General features: G+C 44.0%; 1 protein-coding gene across 3 annotated transcripts in view; it reads right to left on the minus strand.

Annotated features, from left to right (window-relative positions):
• Window positions 1-18,343, minus strand: part of GUCY2C (guanylate cyclase 2C) — a 70,882-nt gene extending 52,539 nt beyond the window's left edge. For 2 of the 3 annotated variants that reach the window (XM_065562400.1, XM_065562396.1), the window contains exons 1-6: window positions 17,908-18,343; window positions 16,066-16,178; window positions 15,401-15,468; window positions 9,734-9,949; window positions 2,897-3,018; window positions 1,370-1,466 (exon numbers count right to left, since the gene is read on the minus strand). In XM_065562400.1, coding sequence (XP_065418472.1) covers window positions 1,370-1,466; window positions 2,897-3,018; window positions 9,734-9,949; window positions 15,401-15,468; window positions 16,066-16,178; window positions 17,908-18,118 — 827 coding nt within the window. In that variant the 5' untranslated portion in view covers window positions 18,119-18,343. The remainder of the gene's footprint in view (window positions 1-1,369; window positions 1,467-2,896; window positions 3,019-9,733; window positions 9,950-15,400; window positions 15,469-16,065; window positions 16,179-17,907) is intronic. The other variant, XM_065562404.1, reaches the window with a different exon arrangement.
• Window positions 18,344-18,851: the final 508 nt, after the last annotated feature.

Consider the following 18,851-nt stretch of genomic DNA (forward strand, 5'->3'; position numbering starts at 1 on the left):
GCAAGCTATTCCAGGGTCTCTTGCTCTTTTATTTTGAGTCGAAATTTCAACTTGGAGCTGAGAAAAATTTTAATCAAAACTGCCCTTTTGACAGGATTTGACAAATCAACATTTTTGGATGAAAAACTTTGTCAAAAATTCCTGACCAGCTCTACAACTAAGGGAGATATGAGAAATGTCTACAATTACATTAAGGGCATAAACACCAAGGGCCAGACCTTCACAGGTATTTAGGTGCCTAGTGGGATTTTCAAAAGCAGGTTAGGTCCCTAACTTCCATTGATTTGAATGAGTTAGGTGCCTAACTCACTCGGTGGGCAGCGATTGATCCATCAGGGGTCAATTTATCGCGTCTAGCCTAGACGCGATAAATCGATTACCGAGCGCTCTCCCATCGACACCGGTACTCCACAGGAGTAAGAGGTGCAGGTGGAATCAACAGCAGAGCGTCAGCAGTCGACTCACCACAGTGAAGACACCATGGTGAGTAGATCTAAGTACATTGAATTCAGCTACGTTACTCACGTAGCTGAAGTTGTGTAACGTAGACACACACACACACACACACACCCCGTGTAGACCAGGCCTTAGATGTTTTTGAAAATCCCACCAGGTGCCTCTCTGCCTCTTTAGGTGCCTCTATACCTTTGAAAATTCTAGCCTTCTGGCCAAATTTTCAAAGGAGCCTAAGGTAGTTAGATGCCCAAATCCTAACTGAGTACCTAACTACTTTAGGCTCCTTTGAAGATCCCATCTTAAAGAAGGAGAGAAATCATGTAAGGTGATCTGAAGAGGCTGTAATTGGGAATACTAAGATGAAATCGAGCAAGTGAATATTTAGGCTGAATATCAGGGAATACATCCTAATAGGGAGATCCATTTGGCTATGGAATAGTCTCTCAGTGGAAGTGGTGGAAGCCACACTACTTATGTCATTTAAAATTGGACAAGACAAAGCCCTGGAGAATATATTTTAGGGTGTATTCCTGCATTTGCTGTTGGGGTAGTGGGGAGGAAGATAGAAAGGACAGTAGGTTCTAACTTTGATTTCTGTTATTCTATAATTTCATCCTGCAGTGAGGTCATGACTCTATGATTATGACATCACAGTCCAAAATTTAGATGCCTTTGAAAAAATCTAACATAGATTGGATAAGTGATGTGGAGGATGCGTCCTGGTTCAAACACCAAAAAGCTTTGATAATTGGCTAAAAGGGGGCCAAGAAGACTATGAAAAGGAGGTGACTGGGAAATGTTTCATGGGAAAATGTCTCCTCAGCATGAGAGTTCCTCTTGCACTATTTCCATTAGCTCCATCCTGCAGGAAATGGGAGTGGGAGCAGAAGGAAAACCAGTGGTGATACTTTACTTGTGAAGATCCACCAGGATGATGACTATGTCCTCATCTACTTTCTCTTCCCCTAGGATTGTCTTGACCTCAGCTGGGGAGCCACACATGATGATCACTACAGACCAGGCAAAGACAGATGGAGAGAAGGTGAGAAACATACAAATAAGGAGAGGAGGACAAATAGAGTTTTACATACTGTTCTTAGACCATAAAATCTAGAATATCAGGGCTACAGCAAGTCAGGGCTGAGAGGCATTGCCAGAAATAGGAGAACAGATAGTTGTGGGTCAGGACTGAACTACACTATCAGTGGGAGGGGAAAGCTTGCTCAGCACCTGCCCACATTATGCCTGACTCCAGCCATTATCAGCACCTTCCTTTCATGAGCATTAAAATCGCACATAGATGGAGTGCGGCATAAACTACTATCAGTAACATGGTATTCATAGATTCATAGATTCTAGGACTGGAAGGGACCTCGAGAGGTCATCAAGTCCAGTCCCCTGCCCGCATGGCAGGACCAAATATTGTCTAGACCATCCCTGATAGACATTTATCTAACCTACTCTTAAATATCTCCAGAGATGGAGATTCCACAACCTCCCTAGGCAATTTATTCCAGTGTTTAACCACTCTGACAGTTAGGAACTTTTTCCTCATGTCCAACCTAGGCCTCCCTTGCTGCAGTTTAAGCCCATTGCTTCTTGTTCTATCCTTAGAGGCTAAGGTGAACAAGTTTTCTCCCTCCTCCTTATGACACCCTTTTAGATACCTGAAAACTGCTATCATGTCCCCTCTCAGTCTTCTCTTTTCCAAACTAAACAAACCCAATTCTTTCAGCCTTCCTTCATAAGTCATGTTCTCAAGACCTTTAATCATTCTTGTTGCTTTTCTCTGGACCCTCTCCAATTTCTCCACATCTTTCTTGAAATGCGGTGCCCAGAACTGGAAGGTTCTAACGCAAAGGGCATTAGAAGAATAAACCATTAATCTGTCACTGGCTTCCTTATTCTCATGCTTCCCCTCCCCAATGATGTCAGGGGTTAGCATTATCATAAGCACTTGTTAATAGAGCTGAGGCATCACCACCATGGCCAAGGTTTCCAGTAAGGATTGGTCATTCCCCCATGTTTGAAATGAGCCCCCTTAATGCACAAAAAGGGTGTGAGTGAAAGAGAAATAGACACAGAGAGAGAAGCTGAGCATTCTTGTGACCCAGGAATCCAAACTATGACAGGGGGCTGCTGGGTTATGAATGCTTCACTGTACAGGGCTTGTAGGAAGACAGTGTCATGTCTTCAGAAGATAATCTACCCCAAAAGGCCTCTACAAGCAGAATATGCCCATATGCTTTATCAGGACAGTGGGGGAATTGAGTTCTGTGCCATCTTCCCACATTCACAAAAATAGAAGATGAAAAAGAGTATCTGTGCTCTTTCTGCCATAAATTGAAAGATTTCCCCCAGAACATAACCCAGGCAGTAGTGCATAGATAGAGATCAACAGCATGCATGCAAGGGAGAGGGAACTCTTATCTCCCCTTACCATTGCTTTTCCGGCTCTGATCCTTCACAATTTTCTTTAATTGTTCTGGTGTCCTTAAAACCTCTTTGAACTTCACCTTTAAAGAGAAGTATGAGACTCCAGCCTCCAGTGCATTGAGGTACCTGATGCAGGGTAGGATGTGCAGGTTATAGATCAACAGAAAATATTGCTAATGCCTTACATTTATATGGCACCTTCCCTCATTAATAATCCTAAAATGTCTGATAGACTGTTTACAGCACATCAGGATCACTTCACCTACTACAGAAATGTAGCCACTTCTGGGCTGGAATGCAGCAGCCATTCTACATCAATAAAGTTAAACAACAGAATCTGGAAGGGAAAGCAGTACAGAGAATGTGAGCATAAAAAGGAAAACTTTGAACCTGACCAGCAACCACTTAAATCTGGTATTATAAAGGGTTGGTTCAGAAAATGCATTAGTGTAATAAGATAATTTTCAAAACAGAAAACTTTGAGGAATTACAAAATCTAGTGAGTGAGGTTGACTGGGAGATTGGGGAATCCTAGAAGATACAAATTAAAGTGCAAAGGAGCAAATGTGGTTTTCCATGGAACTGCTTAAAGACTTGAGGTTTTAAAAAAAAGTGATTAAAAAAGATAGGAGTCAAAAAATAAGAGTGCAAAGTCAAGTAAGGCTCGTTGGAAAGAGATAAGAAGAGGGAAAAAGCAGAACGAGTAAATTCTAGGTAAAAGCACTAAAGGGACGTTGTCAATTTGAAAATCCTATTTCTATCTGAAAATTTTGTATCTCCTATAGTTACAAAAGAGACTTTGGGTCACTATATCTGAAAAATTAGTGGAGGGAAAACAAATAATTGTCTCTATTTTTCCTCCCCTGGTTTGCTTAGTTTGTGATCTAGCAGCACTTGGGGCACCATCCTTTGAGGTGCTGAACACCTTTTTCTCCCATTGTCTTCAGTAAAAAAAGAGGGTGCTCTGCACCTCACCAGGATCATGCTTAGTGAGTAAGGCTCCAATCTTGCACACATTCAGGTGTTTTAACAACTTTACACACATGAATAGTCCCGTTGAAGATACTCATGCCTCTAAATATTTGTGGGGTGGAAATAATCAGGCCATATTATTTAATAGGTGCTTTATCAGAAATTGGATTTTTTTAAAGAAAATATTGAATTTAAAACACTTCAAGTTAACCACAACACTTTACACAAAATAAGTCCTGCCTGAATATAACAATAAAAGAAAAAAGTTTGAACAATTAGGAAGTAAGGAAGACCATGGAAAGTAGTACTGATAAAGGAAATACAAGAAAATACTTGGAAAATATGAAAATACACAAATCAGCAGCTCGGAATGGTAGGAAACCTATGGTATTAAAGGAATCTAGCTAAAGAATGTATGGTACCATGGACATTTATTTTTGGAAAGTTATGGAGAACTGGGGATATAGCAGATTAGAGAAAAAAACACTAATTTTCAAAACATGAAAGAAAAGATGATCCTGGCAATTACCATCCTGTAAGTTAAGTTTCTATCCTTAATAAAAGGACAAATACTAAGAGAAAATGCTCATTAAACACCTATGAGATAATGGAACTGGGATTGTATTTTAGTTCCCAATTCAATAGAGCACTTAAATACATGCTTAAGTCACACTGAAGTCAATAGGGTTTAAGCTGATGCATAAAGTTCAGCAGGTACTTATGTGTTTTCCTGACAGAGGGCAATAAAGAATAAATCTTTCCACACAAACTTGATTGCTTTTTTAGTTTAATTTCCAAATCACTGAAAGAGTGGAGTGCACTAAATGTAATATTTGGATGTTAATAAAGCAATTGTCTCAATCTTACTTGAAAAATCAATTCAAATTGGGATAGGAACACACTCAAACTGACAATTGGCTGATTGATGGACATAAACAAAGGGTAATGATAAATAGCAATATATTGTGTGGGTAAAGTGTCTATTGGACTATCACAGAGATTGATATTAAGTCTGCACTAACATTTTCATTAATGGAAGATAGAGTAAAATATACTAATGAAATTCCAATATGATATGAAATTAGGAGGAATTGTACCTACCAGTGAGGACAACGAAAAAACCATCAAGGGACTTAGAAAGATTAAAGTCTGGGCAAAAAGTAACTAAATAAGATTGTAAAAAGCAAAGAGGGTCCTGTGGCATCTTTGAGACTAACAGAAGTATAGGGAGCATAAGCTTTCGTGGGTAAGAACCTCACTTCTTCAGATGCAAGTAATGGAAATCTCCAGAGGCAGGTATAAATCAGTGTGGAGATAACGAGGTTAGTTCAATCAGGGAGGGTGAGGTGCTCTGCTAGCAGTTGAGGTGTGAACACCAAGGGAGGAGAAACTGCTTCTGTAGTTGGACAGCCATTCACAGTCTTTGTTTAATCCTGATCTGATGGTGTCAAATTTGCAAATGAACTGGAGCTCAGCAGTTTCTGTTTGGAGTCTGGTCCTGAAGTTTTTTTGCTGTAAGATGGCTACCTTTACATCTGCTATTGTGTGGCCAGGGAGGTTGAAGTGTTCTCCTACAGGTTTTTGTATATTGCCATTCCTGATATCTGACTTGTGTCCATTTATCCTCTTGCGTAGTGACTGTCCAGTTTGGCCAATGTACATAGCAGAGGGGCATTGCTGGCATATGATGGCATATATAACATTGGTGGACGTGCAGGTGAATGAGCCGGTGATGTTGTAGCTGATCTGGTTAGGTCCTGTGATGGTGTTGCTGGTGTAGATATGTGGGCAGAGTTGGCATCGAGGTTTGTTGCATGGGTTGGTTCCTGAGTTAGAGTTGTTATGGTGCGGTGCGTGATTGCTGGTGAGAATATGCTTAAGGTTGGCAGGTTATCTGTGGGCCTGTCTTGTAGCAGGAGGCTTCTGGGTACATGTCTGGCTCTGTTGATTTGTTTCTTTATTTCCTTGTGTGGGTATCGTAGTTTTGAGAATGCTTGGTGAAGATCTTGTCGGTGTTGGTCTCTGTCTGAGGGGTTGGAGCAGATGCGATTGTACCTCAGTGCTTGGCTGTAGACGATGGATCGTGTGGTGTGACCGGGGTGGAAGCTGGAGGCATGAAGGTAGGCATAGCGGTCGGTGGGTTTTTGGTATAGGGTGGTGTTAATGTGGCCATCGCTTATTTGTACGGTGGTGTCTAGGAAGTGGACCTCCCGTGTAGATTGGTCCAGGCTGAGGTTGATGGTGGGGTGGAAGCTGTTGAAATCATGGTGGAATTCTTCCAGGGTCTCCTTCCCATGGGTCCAGATGATGAAGATGTCATCAATATAGCGTAGGTAGAGAAGGGGCATGAGTGGACGAGAGCTGAGGAAGCGTTGTTCCAGGTCAGCCATAAAAATGTTGGCATATTGTGGAGCCATGCGGGTGCCCATAGCGGTGCCTCTGGTCTGGAGGTATATATTGTCACCAAATTTGAAATAATTGTGCATGAGGATAAAGTCAGAGCTCAGCAATAAGTTGTGCTGTGTCATCATCAGGGATACTGTTCCTGACAGCTTGTATTCCATCTGTATGTGGGATGTTTGTGTAGAGAGCCTCTACATCCATGGTGGCTAGGATGGTGTTTTCTGGGAGGTCACCAATGCATTGTAGTTTTCTCAGGAAATCTGTGGTGTCACGGAGATAGCTGGGAGTGCTGGTGGCGTAGGGTCTGAGTAGGGAGTCCACATATCCAGACAGTCCTTCAGTGAGAGTGCCAATGCCCGAGATGATGGGGCGTCCAGGATTTCCAGGTTTGTGGATCTTAGGTAGTAGATAGAATAACCCCGATCGGGGCTCTAAGGGTATGTTGATTTGTTCCTGTGTTAGTGTAGGGAGTGTCCTGAGCAGATGGTGCAGTTTCTTAGTGTATTCCTCAGTGGGATCTGAGGAAAGTGGCCTGTAGAATTTGGTATTGGAGAGTTGTCTGGCAGCCTCCTTCTGGTAGTCAGACCTGTTCATGATGACAACAGCACCTCCTTTATCAGCCTCTTTGATGATAATGTCAGGGTGGTTTCTGAGGCTGTGGATGGCACAGAACTGTATCATGTTGCTGAGTGAGTTAGGGGTACCCCTGTTGTGGCCCCATGTGGCAGGTAGGATTTTAGACAGCTTAACTCACCCAGCAATATCATCAATTTATCCTGCTACACACTCAACCCAGCAGAAGAGTCTGTCCTATCTCGGGGACTCTCCTTTTGCCCCAGCACCCCCACGAACATGATACAGTTCTGTGGTGATCTGGAAGCCTACTTTCGCCACCTCCGACTCAAAGAATACTTTCAAGATAACACTGAACAGCGCACTGATACACAGATACCCTCCCACCAACAACACAGGAAGAAGAACTCCACATGGACTCCTCCTGAGGGTCGAAATGACAGTCTGGACCTATACATAGAATGCTTCCGCCGACGTGCACAGGCAGAAATTGTGGAAAAACAACATCGCTTGCCTCATAACCTAAGTCGTGCAGAACGCAATGCCATCCACAGCCTCAGAAACCACCCTGACATTAGCCTCCTGCTACAAGACAGGCCCAGAAGAGAAACCAACAGAACTCCACTGGCCATCACCTACAGTCCTCAGCTTAAACCTCTCCAACGCATCATCAGTGACCTACAACCCATTTTGGACAATGATCCCTCACTTTCACAGACCTTGGGAGGCAGGCCAGTCCTCGCCCACAGACAACCTGCCAACCTTAAGCATATTCTCACCAGCAACCACGCACCGCACCATAACAACTCTAACTCAGGAACCAACCCATGCAACAAACCTCGATGCCAACTCTGCCCACATATCTACACCAGCAACACCATCACAGGACCTAACCAGATCAGCTACAACATCACCGGCTCATTCACCTGCACGTCCACCAATGTTATATATGCCATCATATGCCAGCAATGCCCCTCTGCTATGTACATTGGCCAAACTGGACAGTCACTACGCAAGAGGATAAATGGACACAAGTCAGATATCAGGAATGGCAATATACAAAAACCTGTAGGAGAACACTTCAACCTCCCTGGCCACACAATAGCAGATGTAAAGGTAGCCATCTTACAGCAAAAAAACTTCAGGACCAGACTCCAAACAGAAACTGCTGAGCTCCAGTTCATTTGCAAATTTGACACCATCAGATCAGGATTAAACAAAGACTGTGAATGGCTATCCAACTACAGAAGCAGTTTCTCCTCCCTTGGTGTTCACACCTCAACTGCTAGCAGAGCACCTCACCCTCCCCGATTGAACTAACCTCGTTATCTCCACACTGATTTATACCTGCCTCTGGAGATTTCCATTACTTGCATCTGAAGAAGTGAGGTTCTTACCCACGAAAGCTTATGCTCCCTATACTTCTGTTAGTCTCAAAGGTGCCACAGGACCCTCTGTTGCTTTTTACAGATTCAGACGAACACGGCTACCCCTCTGATAAATAAGATTGATTCAATTTGGGAAAAGGCAATGTACTGTAACTAAAGGAAAAAAATCAGTATCATTGTTTGAAATTCAATGGTAATGAAGAAGACTCTAAAAAACTGAACAAGGCCTAAGTGTGATAGCAGACAGCAGATTAGATATGATTTTACAATGCTATGACAGAAAGATCAGCCCCTGCAGTTGCAGATACTGAAGTATCATGTCACAGAGCAGAAAAGTAATAATATCCCTTTATGGCCATGGTCTGGTGAGACCATACCTAGGCTATTGCTTTCATTTTAGGTCATTTCATTCAGAGAAGAACATTGATCAGAGTTTGAAAGGCATTCAGTGTAAAACCAGTGACTGGAGGGACTAAGGTGAGAAAGAATTAAAAGAGCTAACTCAGGCCCTGAACTTGCAAACTTTTATGCACATCAGTGGTACTGAATGGGACCTCTCACGTGTTAAGCCAGATGCATAACCATTTACGTCAGGGATTTGAACAGTCTACAAATGTTTGAATGGTGTAAAACCAAGGGCTTGATTTTTTCCTCCGTTTCACAACCCCAGATACACCCTTTTCCCCTAGCAAGATACAAGTAACAACCGGACTGATTTGTATCCTGTGTGGGGACAATCAGGCATCAAGGAGAAAGTAGAGGAATTACTTAGGACGATACAGAAGGTCATTACTAGGAGTGATGGGATGAAATTGAAAGAGGGGAAATTTAATTTAGATGCCAACAAAAACTCAGGCAGTGAAATCGATTAGACTGTGAAATATTCTCCCAATGGACGTGATGAAAGTCTGTAGCTTAGGAACATTTGCAAGCAGACTGGACATAACACTGGTAAATGTAGTGTAGAGCAGTGGTTCTCAAACCAGGGCTGCCGCTTGTTCAGGGAAAGCCCCTCACGGGCCGGGCCGGTTTGTTTACCTGCTGCATCCGCAGGTTCAGCCGATCGCAGCTCCCAGTGGCCGCGGTTCGCCGCTCCAGGCCAATGGGGGTTGCAGGAAGTGGTGGCCAGGACATCCCTTGGCCCACGCCGCTTCCTGCAGCTCCCATTGGCCTGGAGTGGCAAACCGTGGCCACAGGAAGCTGCGATCGGCCAAACCTGCGAACGTGGCAGGTAAACAAACCGGCACAGCCCACCAGGGGCTTTCCCTGCACAAGCAGCGGCCCTAGTTTGAGAACCACTGGTGTAGAGAATATTGCTGTTCTGGAAAGGAGAGGGATTGGATGGTCTAATTGGTCTTTTCCAATTCTCAGTTCTATGACAGCAATAGAGAGAGTTAGAGAGAGAGAAAGAGGGAGAAATCTAAGGACAGCCTAAAGAAATCATGCCAGAGGTGAGTCCGAGTTTTCTAGGACAGTAGCTGGGAGAGACTTGGGAATGCTTTTACCAGAAGCACTCTTCTGTGATGGCATTTGTCTTATAGAGGTAGGTGGATTCCCAGGAGCTGGTTTTGAATGGCAATCCGGATTCTTTCCAGAAGTCAACGAAGAAGTAGATCAGTTTCCTGGCTGGAGTCAGGATTCGAGTTAGGTTGTCTTTGTAGTCACATGACAGCCCAAAGCTTCCTGCAGAGATCAGAGGGAGGTCCAATATTGTGTCAATGCTAAGGGGGAAGAGGAGAGGGAGAAAAAAACAATATGACTGATACATGAATTGATGTCACATCAAGGTAGCTACCATGTGATTCACATGCCCAGTACTTTCTCACTTTGTGTCCTGACTTAGTTTTACAACAAACTAAATTTGAAATAATACTCCAACCCATCCCACCAAAGAACAGGCGAAATCTTTAATTAAAATGTCAGTACAGCGTAATGGTGCTCAACTGACAATTTAACTAGCCTCGGTATAGGTACACTGCATGCCTCCACTACACACTACCCTTCCAAATGATTATGATGTAATTATAATGTATTTTATGCAAGATAAGTCATGTGAGGTGTCATTGGAAAAGTTATGATTTGCTGAATATTATTATCCTATTTGTATGCATGTATCATGTTTGTATCTGAAGTTATAAATATTGACTATGTATCTGTATTTCAAGTGTAGTAACACATGGATAGATGGGTAACTCACACTAGACAAGATGCTTTCAGTCTAGATTGTGGGTGGGGAAGGGCCTATTCAGGGCAATGGGCCATTAGGAAAAAACAATAGGCCTTAGAATCATAGAATCATAGAATATCAGAATTGGAAGGGACCTCAAGAGGTCATCTAGTCCAACCCCCTGCTCAAAGCAGGACCAATTCCCAGCTAAATCATCCCAGCCAGGGCTTTGTCAAGCCGGGCCTTAAAAACCTCCAAGGAAGGAGACTCCACCACCTCCCTAGGTAACGCATTCCAGTGTTTCACCACCCTCCTAGTGAAATAGTTTTTTCTGATATCCAACCTGGACCTCTCCCACTGCAACTTGAGACCATTGCTCCTTGTTCTGTCATCTGCCACCACTGAGAACAGCCGAGCTCCATCCTCTTTGGAACCCCCCTTCAGGTAGTTGAAGGCTGCTATCAAATCCCCCCTCATTCTTCTCTTCTGGAGACTAAACAATCCCAGTTCCCTCAGCCTCTCCTCATAAGTCATGTGCTCCAGACCCCTAATCATTTTTGTTGCCCTCCGCTGGACTCTTTCCAATTTTTCCACATCCTTCTTGTAGTGTGGGGCCCAAAACTGGACACAGTATTCCAGATGAGGCCTCACCAATGTCGAATAAAGGGGAACGATCACGTTCCTCGATCTGCTGGCAATGCCCCTACTTATACAGCCCAAAATGCCGTTAGCCTTCTTGGCAACAAGAGCACACTGTTGACTCATATCCAGCTTCTCGTCCACTGTGACCCCTAGGTCCTTTTCTGCAGAACTGCTACCTAGCCATTCGGTCCCTAGTCTGTAGCAGTGCATGGGATTCTTCCGTCCTAAGTGCAGGACTCTGCACTTGTCCTTGCTGAACCTTATCAGGTTTTTTTCGGCCCAATCTTCTAATTTGTCTAGGTCCCTCTGTATCCGATCCCTACCCTCTAGTGTATCTACCACGCCTCCTAGTTTAGTGTCATCTGCAAACTTGCTGAGAGTGCAGTCCACACCATCCTCCAGATCATTAATAAAGATATTAAACAAGGAGAAGCTTATCTTCCACCTGGGGAGCCTTCCTGAAAATGCTACAGGCAGCCTCCAAGTGATGGCTGCTATGACTCTACAAGGACATGTAATGAGACCACATGTCTCTAAACTCCATCTTGGGATGTCAGTATTTTTCCACAGACCGGTCTGGAAACCGAGCTTTGGGAACAATGGGTTCCCGCCATATGCAAAAGCTAAATAAGGCAGGGAGTGACATTATCTGGTGTTCTTCTCTCCCCACTCAAGAAGACTCCTGGAAACACCTGAGGAACAAAGACTGGACTGGAGGAAGTGCTGGACCTGGGCTAAAGGGATTTCTAGCCTGTGAATGAAACATCTGGGGATTCTGAGCTGTAAACAAGTGCAGCTTGCCCCTTAAGAATCTTCAGCCTGCTTGTATCATCTCTTAGATTTGATATGAATAGCAGACTCTCACCCTATCTAGTATATCAAATTTAGTTTGCATTTTTTGTTTATTTGATAGAAATGTGCTTTGATCTGTTTGCTATCACTTATAATCACTTAAAAAATCTTTTGTAGTTAATAAACTTGTTTTTGCTTTATCTAACCACTGAGCTGGAGTGAAGTGTATGGGAATCATAGCTCAGGGCAATGTCACAGCAGTACAGTGTGAGAGGGAGCCCAACCTGGTGGGTCAGAGGGCCAAGTGGCACCCCAGTTCTGGGTGGCACCCTGGGGGGAACCATCACAGTTGTTGTGATGCCATTTTCTGCTGCTAGGAGTGGGTCTAAAACCTATCAACTTATTTTAAACAGTTAATGGAACAGCGATCAGATGGTGATGATTGTCATTTTCTTGAGGCCAGAGGGGAGCTAGAAACAAAAAGCTACCTGTCTGTTAACCAATCCCTTGTGTAATCTTTCTCTCAACCTCTAGGTGTGATATAAGAACCTCCAGAACCAATTATCACATTTCATCTTATGTAGGGGGTAAAATTATTGTACAGTGCCAGCCTCTGCACTAAGGCAATCTAAAATAGCTAAGTGAATTCTGCAGTTCTTTTACACTTCATAGGAAATATTGTACTGAACAATATGGCAATTAGAATTATCTGGCACTGGTATGACAGAACTACTGTCTAACTTTATCTCCAGGCAATAAGTTCATTATCATTATGAAGCAATGGAGCTTATGTTTGACGCAGTAGAAAAGGGGGAGCCAGTGGAGGGATGTACAGTGCTCGGGAGGACAACTGATGCAATGAGCCAGGAAGATGATTTAATTGTTAAAATGGAAATTTACCAGACTGGTTTAGAGTACTGCCAGGTAAAGTACCTGCTTTTGGTTCCCAAATCTGTTCAGTTTACCCTGGGTCAACTTGGTTGCCTAGTGGTTAGTGCTCTTCGTTGCCATGCAGAAGCTTCAACTCCTCATAAACCTTCTGAACTAACTGGGGGATGGGGGTGGGGGAGAAAACTTGGGAATTATTGTAAACAACTCAGTGAAGCTCTTTGATCAAGGTACAGTAGGAGGTACAGTAGGAGTCCAAAAAAGCAATGCTAGGATGCTTAAGGAATGGGATGGAGTGTAATACAGAAAATATTATAATACTGCTATATGCAAAGCAGGTAATATTGTATACTATAAATCAATCATACACCCTCACAAGGAATAGATTCATAGATTCTAGATTATAGAACGCCTTGCAACACAATGTTGTTGAGGCCTAGAGAGTAGCAGGATTCAAAAAAAGGTCAGACCATAATTTTATGGATAACAATATCTGCACTTATATATACACACAATTTTACTCTTGTGTTGTTCATGTATATAACTAAATATATTTTTAAAAACAAGAATTTGGAAGGCATATAATCACTCATATTTCAGGGAATGAGCAACCTTCTAAATATTGGGGGTTAGGAGGAAACCGTCTCTTAGTGCACATTATCCCAGCACTGTCTTCTGCAAGATTTCTTGCACCTTCCTCTGAAGCATCTACTATAGTCCACAGCTAGTGACAAGATACTTGTCTAGATGCACCACTTGTCTGAGCCAGTATGGAGATTCCTATGTTCAAGATAATTTCTGTCTCCTGCTGCGAGGACCTGGAGATTAGTGGCAATTGCGATAAATTACAACATGGTTTTACGAAGGGCAGATCGTGCCAAACGAATCTGATCTCCTTCTTTGAGAAAGTAACGGATTTATTAGATAAGGGAAATGCGGTGGACCTAATATACCTGGATTTCAGTAAAGCGTTTGATACTGTACCCCATGAGGAATTATTGGTTAAACTGAAAAACATGGGGATCGATATGAAAATCCAGAGGTGGATAAGGAATTGGTTAATGGGGAGAATGCAGCGGGTCGTATTAAAGGGTGAACTGTCAGGTTGGAGGGAGGTTACTAGTGGAGTGCCTCAAGGTTCGGTTTTGGGACCCATTTTATTTAATCTATTTATAACTGACCTCGGAACCGATTGCAGGAGTGGGCTGATAAAGTTTGCGGATGATACGAAGGTGGGAGGCGTTGTAAATTCGGAAGAGGATAGGGATATCCTGCAGGGAGACTTGAATGAGCTTGTGAATTGGAGTATCAGAAATAGGATGAAATTTAATAGTGAAAAGTGTAAGGTGATGCATTTGGGGATGACTAATAACAATTTTAGTTACAAGATGGGGACGCATTGGTTAGAAGTAACGGAAGAGGAGAAGGACCTAGGGGTCCTTGTAGACCGCAGGATGACTATGAGTCGACAATGTGACGTGGCGGTGAAAAAAGCCAATGCTGTCTTGGGATGCATTAGGCGAGGTATATCTAGTAGGGATAAGGAGGTCCTGCTTCCGTTGTACAAGGCGCTGGTGAGACCTCATTTGGAGTACTGTGTGCAGTTCTGGTCTCCCATGTTTAAAAAAGATGAACTCAAACTGGAACGGGTGCAGAGAAGGGCCACTAGGATGATCAGAGGAATGGAAAACCTGTCGTATGAAAGGAGACTAGAGGAGCTTGGGTTGTTTAGTCTGACAAAGCGAAGGCTGAGAGGGGATATGATTGCTATCTTTAAATATATTAGAGGGATTAATACAAGGGAGGGAGAAGAATTATTCCAGCTTAGTACTAACGTGGATACAAGAACAAATGGATATAAACTGGCCGTGGGGAAGTTCAGGCTTGAAATTAGACGAAGGTTTCTGACCGTCAGAGGGGTGAAATATTGAAACGGCCTTCCGAGGGAAACAGTGGGGGCGAGGGACCTGTCTGGTTTTAAGATTAAGTTAGATAAGTTTATGGAGGGAATGGTTTAATGGTAAAACATAGTAGTCAAGGAAAACCAAGCAATGGTAGGTAAATAGTATAATGGCTAACAGGGGTCAGGATGGAGACTCTTGCCTATATGCTCGGGGTCTTACTGATCGCCATATTTGGGGTCGGGAAGGAATTTTCCTCCAGGGCAGATTGGCTGAGCCTCTGGAGGTTTTTCGCCTTCCTCCGCAGCATGGGGCAGGGATCTCTAGCAGGAAGGTCTCTGCCGATTGAAGTCACTAATAACAGGATTGGGGACTTCAGCAGCAGAGTCCAGGGAAGGGGTAGGGACGGTTTTATGGCCTGCAGCATGCAGGGGGTCAGACCAGATGATCATAATGGTCCCTTCTGACCTTAAAGTCTATGAGTCTATGAGTGTTAAAGAGGTAGCCCGCTGAGACCTTGAGTGATCGGACTACTTTTTGTCAATCATTATCACTCCTCTCCTGAGTCCTACCTGGTAAAGCAGTTGCATTAATAAGCTCTATGGGGGCATTTTGTCCTTGCCAGAGGTAGTGGCCAGGTATAAGTGCTCTGTAGGACCCTGATTATGAAGCACAGTATGCCCCTCACAGAAGTTCATTGTCTCTGCTAGTCTGAATAGGAAACAATTTTGTTGAGTATTTTACTTCCTTGGAACACAGTAATGTTTTTTTCTGATACTTACGAGAACATCTGGTACGTGGCATAAGTACAAGTGGGTCCCAGGACAACGCAGCCAAGTGTGCCACTATTCTGTAAGAGATAAAAGAGCATTTGCAACGGAGAGTGCAAAGTGAGGGAAGGGGCTACCGATATGGGAAATGCAGAATGTGGAGCAAGGCACAGGCAAGGAGGATTGGGAGGAGATTGTGAAATGTGAGAAGACACAGCATCAAGATAAACTGCCACTGAGCAAGTGTGGAGTGTTGAGAGAAGGGGCTGTGGAATGAGGGAACAGATAAGAGGATGAATCTGGAGCAAGAGAAGAAGGGAGGTGACAGAACGATGCATGGCAGTGTGTGGTCTGCACAGAGGTGTATGACAAAGCTGTGTGGGAGCTCAGGTCTGGAACAGCAGGGAGACTACATGTCAGAATTAACATGCAACGTCAGAGCTGTGTTGGAATTGCAGGTGAGGAGCGAAGTGGCTCAAGAGAGGCTAGCTATACAGATGTATGGGGCAGACAGTAGGAATTAGGGGGTGCTATAAATTGGAAATGAGGTGAACTGAGTGTCTGTGTAGGAAGCTTGTACTTTGCCGCCAGCACACACTATACCTGCCTCTAGCCAACACTCAACACACTTCCATAAACAGAAAAGAAGGATTCCTGTAGAAATACCTAGTACTCACATAGAGTTGCTTGATGACCTCCACACCCTCACAGGTGGCAGAGCGACAACCGTGTGAGACATACAGTGAAGTGTTGAAGCTATGGTAGGTGGCGTTGATTGTCACATTTTTTCCTATAGAAGGAGAAATGGGAAATAGCATTACAAGACACATCTACTCACTGATGCACTGAGAGTCCCTCTCTGTTCATTCATGAGACAGAGCAGTGCAGTCTCATACTAACAGGGCCAGATTAAGAACATTCTGGGTCCTGGACACAGAATATCCTGAGCCCTGCTATACTCTCTGCCCCCGGGGGCCTCCCTTCGGTGTTTTTAATTGTTTGGAAGGGTGGGAGGGTCTCAGTTTCAAAAACCTCTGTGCAGCCCACACTTACCCTGCAGCAGTGGCTCCTGTCCTATGGGGCTGGGGCTGGCTCCCTACTCTGGGCATTGTGACCTGTCACTTGGTGTCACAACACTGCTCATGTTTGAGTATCACTGCAAGTGAGTGCAGATTACAACATTACTTACTGCAATTCTATGGTTTGGGGAGAGTGTAGTCTTCTGAGGGGCCTGGGCTATGGCCCTGTTAGCTCATCCATTAATATGGGCCTCTGTTCCCAAAGTTCACTGGGAAGCAATTCCCCCTATCCTCCATTCCACTGAATGAGATTGCAGAATTAGCTCCACTATAGAGAGCTGACATCCTTCTCTGAAGCGTCAGATATTGGGCATGATCAGAAACAGAATATCAGATATTTTTTTCCTATAGCAGTGTGGTGAGAAGAGGGGGTGGGGGGAATTTGAGATGTGCAGGACTGCAGCGGCCAGAGAAAGAGGCGACTTACCCCGCTCCAGGGCTGTGGCTACCGGGGAGAGGCAGCCCTCCTTCCCAGCCCCAGCTCAGGGGCTGCTGTGGTGGGGGAGAGAGGGAGACACCCCTCTCCTTCCCAGCCCCAGCTCAGGGGCTGCTCTGGTGGGGGAGAGAGGGAGACACCCCTCTCCTTCCCAGCCCCAGTTCGGGGGTTGCCATGGCGGGGGAGAGAGGGCACATCCATCGCATTAGAAAAGTAAAATTACTGATATGAAAATATTAATTGTGTGCTTTTATTTGTAGAACAAAAATGTTAATTATTTTTTTTATATAGCGCTTTTATCCAAAGCACTTTACAATAGTTAACTAATGGTACAAACAACATTTGGCCGGGACCCTCAGCAATTTTCAAGTGGTCTGCGGGCAAAAAATGTTTGAGAACAACTGATTTAGTGATATTGAAAAGAGGGGTCAGATATGAAAATGAGTAAGAATAGCATTTGTAGTGATGCTACCTAAATTAAAAATTATAAGGGCTGCTGATCCCCACACTTCAGGCAATAATCTGAGCAGCAGCTGGGGTCAGAATGAAATTTCTTTATCATAAAGTTACAAAATTATGTGCATCATTGGGGGAGTGGGCTGATGCAGCTGTCATTATCTAACATAGAAGTTACCAGAACAGATAGATCACTGATCTGTTCTGCTAGAGCAGGAGCCAGGATACTGGACTCAATGGACCCTTGATCTGGTCTGTTCTGGTTCAGCAGTTCCTATGTCCTCAATCCCAATTGAACATCTTCAGAAATTAACTCAGGGAAGGGTTTGCATCAATTTGCACACAAACATCCCTGGTTCAGTCCTTGCACTGTGGCTCCGCTACTTGGAAAGAAGGGGATAGTTATTGTCTGATCTACATGGTAACTGGACAGCCCAAGAACAGTTCTGAGGGGCAGTTTGTAGAAGCACTGACTGAGGGGGGCCGGGGCTCACAGTCTGACCCAAAAACTCTAAAGGGGAAAAGAACACACAACTTCACACCCTTACCTGCCTTCTGTAGCTGCTCTTCTACAATACGTAGTCCCAGCTGCACAGCTGGTTTTATTTTATCGAAGGTCCATGGAAGGTCTGAGTGATTCAGCTGCATCACATTGATTACATAATTGTCCTTGACACACTTGCCCTCACCAACCTGCCACAGCAGCTGGAGACAGAGGAGCAATGGCCAGAGGTCCGGACCCAGCATTCGTTGCCTCATTACTCCTCTCAGTTTAGACCCATAGCCCAATGCTCACACATACACGCGCACTACATTGTTGTTGTTCCTGGATAGGCTGAAACAGAGATTCATGTTGTATATCCACCGATCAGCTATACCGTATCTCTTTCACCCCTTCACTCTCTCCCCTTTTCTGCCTCCACCTCCACCCCACGCCCATCTACCCTAACTGGCATGTCTGCTTGTGAAGAATTAAAAGCAACAGAATTCAGTAAAGCAGAGAGGCCAAAGGTTGCTTTGTGTGTTTGCTCATGGAAAGGTTGAGGCTATAAAAGAGATATTACTGGTACCTTGTCTGATAAGGATAACTTTGCATCACAGTGAACTGATGGGTAGAGAAGAGAAAGAAGGAGGGGCCAACTGGGTTGTAAAAGGAGGCCATTTAAAATGGATATAAAGTAAAAGATCCATTAAAGCCCCAGAGGAACACAGATGGTTGCTTTGTGTTTGTTTTGCCCTGCCACGTCACCCCTTTTGGCTGTGCCCCTAAGTTTGGGGGTTATTAGATCACTCTATATAATTTTCATGTCTTTAAGATACCATTTTCATTCCTTTAGTTTTTCCCATCAAAATGATTTTTAGCGCTGGCAAAAAATGTCTGACTGAAAACCTCCAGGATCAGCACAGAATCAATCTTTTAAGAATCCCCCAATATCAAATCTGTGACCTGCAGGAATTAGGTCCCAAACCACAAATCATTCAGAGGTAACAA

Source organism: Chrysemys picta, chromosome 1 (genome assembly GCF_011386835.1).
Source record: "Chrysemys picta bellii isolate R12L10 chromosome 1, ASM1138683v2, whole genome shotgun sequence".
NCBI lineage: Eukaryota > Metazoa > Chordata > Testudines > Emydidae > Chrysemys > Chrysemys picta.